This window comes from Penaeus monodon, chromosome 20 (assembly GCF_015228065.2).
Source record: "Penaeus monodon isolate SGIC_2016 chromosome 20, NSTDA_Pmon_1, whole genome shotgun sequence".
Lineage (NCBI taxonomy): Eukaryota > Metazoa > Arthropoda > Malacostraca > Decapoda > Penaeidae > Penaeus > Penaeus monodon.
This window is the reverse complement of record NC_051405.1, coordinates 42395937-42398404: the sequence shown is the minus strand read 5'-3', so window position 1 is coordinate 42398404 and position 2468 is coordinate 42395937. Positions and strand designations below refer to the sequence as shown.

Below are 2468 nucleotides of genomic sequence, written 5' to 3'. Positions count from 1 at the left end.
CAACATTTATATCCTTTTCATAACCTTTACCTCCATCCTTTAATCTGAAATTCCCTGTTATCATCCAATTTCTTTTTTCTATCCATCTCTTTTACTTATTTTCCACCTCTTTTCTGCCTCCCTTCTTTCTTCTCCTTATCTCTTTCCTTATGTCCCCATCTCTTTGCTTTCTCTCTAAATCCTTTGTCTTATCTCTCCATGTTCTTTTTTAATTTGTCTCTCTATCCACTTTTCTTGTCTCCCTATTCTTTTTTTCGTCCCTCCTTTATCCCTCTTTCGTCCAGATTTATTCCTACACGTGATGGAGTCGACGCTGGTCTCCCTCCTCCCTCTCTTTCCTTATCTTCCTATCTCTGTTATCCTGTCTCTTCAATTTTTTTTTCTTTCTTTTAATCTCATTTTATAGACTTATATCTCTTCTCTATTCACTTTCCTTATGTCAATTTCCTTATCTCTCCAACTCTTTCTTTATCTCCCTATCGCTTTCCTTATCTATCCATTCTTTCTCGTATCTCTCCATTCCCTTTCTTATCTATCCTTTCCTTTTCTCAATTAATCGCTTTTCTTATGTCCCTATCTGTTTTGTTATCTCCCCTTCCCTTCTATCTCTCCATCTTTTCTTATCACCCTATCCCTTTTCCTATCTCTCCATCCCCTTTCTTATCTCTCTATTCTCTCCTCTTTACTTCTTTTCATATATATTCCCCCTTTCTTATCTATCTTCCTATCTCTATTCTCTTCTATCCATCAATTCCTAACCATTCTTTTGCTCTATCTCTCTGTCCCTTTTCTTTTCTCTCCAACCATTTTCTAATTTCTCCTTCTTTTTATCCTTTTCTCTCCATCTCTCTCCTCGTCCCCTCCATCCTCTTTTTCTTATCTGTCCATTTCTTCCTTTTTTTTTCTTCCTCTCTTTCTCTAATCTCTCCATCCTCTTTTCTTTATCTCCCCATCTCTCTTCTCGTTCCCTCCATCCTCTTTTTCTAATCTCTCTATCCTTTTACCTCATCTCCCCATCTCTCTTCTCGTCCCCTCCATCCCCTCTCTCGTCCAGACTTACCTCCGTACGTGATGGAGTCGACGCCCTCTAGGAGCACTCTGAACTCTGGCGTCATGCGTTCCCCAAGCTGAAAGAGAACAACAAACATTTGTATGTAAATAAGTTTGTCCATCCCCAGGCCAGGCAGCGAGGGGCGGCGAGAGAAAAATATGAATGCATAAACCTTCCTCTAGGACAGAAGGACGAGGCGAAAGGGCAAGGGGAGTGAGTGAGGCCAGAGACACGTGGCAGCTACGGGAGTCACGTGAGGGGAGACCGTAGTTAAAACGCTGAAACAATAGTGAGGGTAAATACACGGTTAAAGGAAGACTCTAAGTGGCTGGCGAGTTTGTTCTAAGCCCACATTGCGAAACCGTAAACAAGGAGAGTAAGGACGGGTAGGGAGGAACGAAAGGAAAATGCTGTACCTGAGTAAACGAGAGAGGAACAAAAATGGAAATAATATCCTTGGAGGAGACAAAGCACAGGGTGTGTTAGGGAGAGGATCGCCGTTGCAGATCAGCTGTTTTAGCAGAGGTTACTTATCGTTTTATACAGCTAGATATAACTCCGCGATACATGTACCTCTAAATCTACATATAGATCGAACCATTAAGTCAGACTCCGGGTGGAAACACAGAATCACAGAGACATAAAGTACGTGTACATGCTAAGAGGAAAAATAATTTAAAGATAGCATCCTTTGAGGAATTGATAATATTTTTGAGCACAAATCTTATTTACGTTTCTTGTTTGCGTCTCTCGGTCGAACGGAGACGAATAACACTGAATAACTGAATAAATCTTGTTAGCACTAGGAGAAGGATACACATTATACATAATATCTTCGGCTTATATGGCTTCATTAAGATATGAATTCACCTCAAACAGAAGCCTTTGAGGACCTAGAATGGAATCCATCATACAGATTCCGAACCCCAATACACACGAGGGAAAAAGAGAATCAGCTACAAATCAAAAAAAGAAAATGATGCAAGAGGAAAGGAAATGCAGTCATGAGGAATATGATGAAGGTGAAGGACCCAAAACCAAGGAGGAAAATGAGGAAAGGAAACGCTGCAGACACGAACGGCAAATTTCCTCCCCAGTTCTAAATCCCTGTTGAGGCAGCACAGGGTAAAGAGCTTGGGTGAGGGAGGGCGGGGGGGGGGGGTAAGGTGCCTGGGGGAGTCTGTAAAAGGGGTGGGGCGGTGTGGGGGGGGGGAGTCGCTCTTACACCGGCGAGATCTTGATTACTCTCGATAACATGGCCCCTCTCACTGGCCACCTGATGCATGTACACATAACCTATTACACAAATTTGTACATGAATACATTCCCCCTGTGTACTGTATATATCACATGCACTTGGAGTATTCACTCGCATTCATATATTACATATCAAACAGATGTCTGCATTGAAAACGAA

General features: G+C 42.0%; 1 protein-coding gene across 1 annotated transcript in view; it reads right to left on the bottom strand.

Moving 5' to 3' along the window:
* LOC119585842 (carbonic anhydrase-related protein 10-like) overlaps positions 1–2468 on the bottom strand; it is a gene marked incomplete in the record, with an annotated part of 83932 nt that overhangs the window by 42669 nt on the left and 38795 nt on the right. Inside the window, 1 exon segment of the mRNA XM_037934573.1 lies at positions 1061–1127. Coding sequence (XP_037790501.1) covers positions 1061–1127 — 67 coding nt within the window.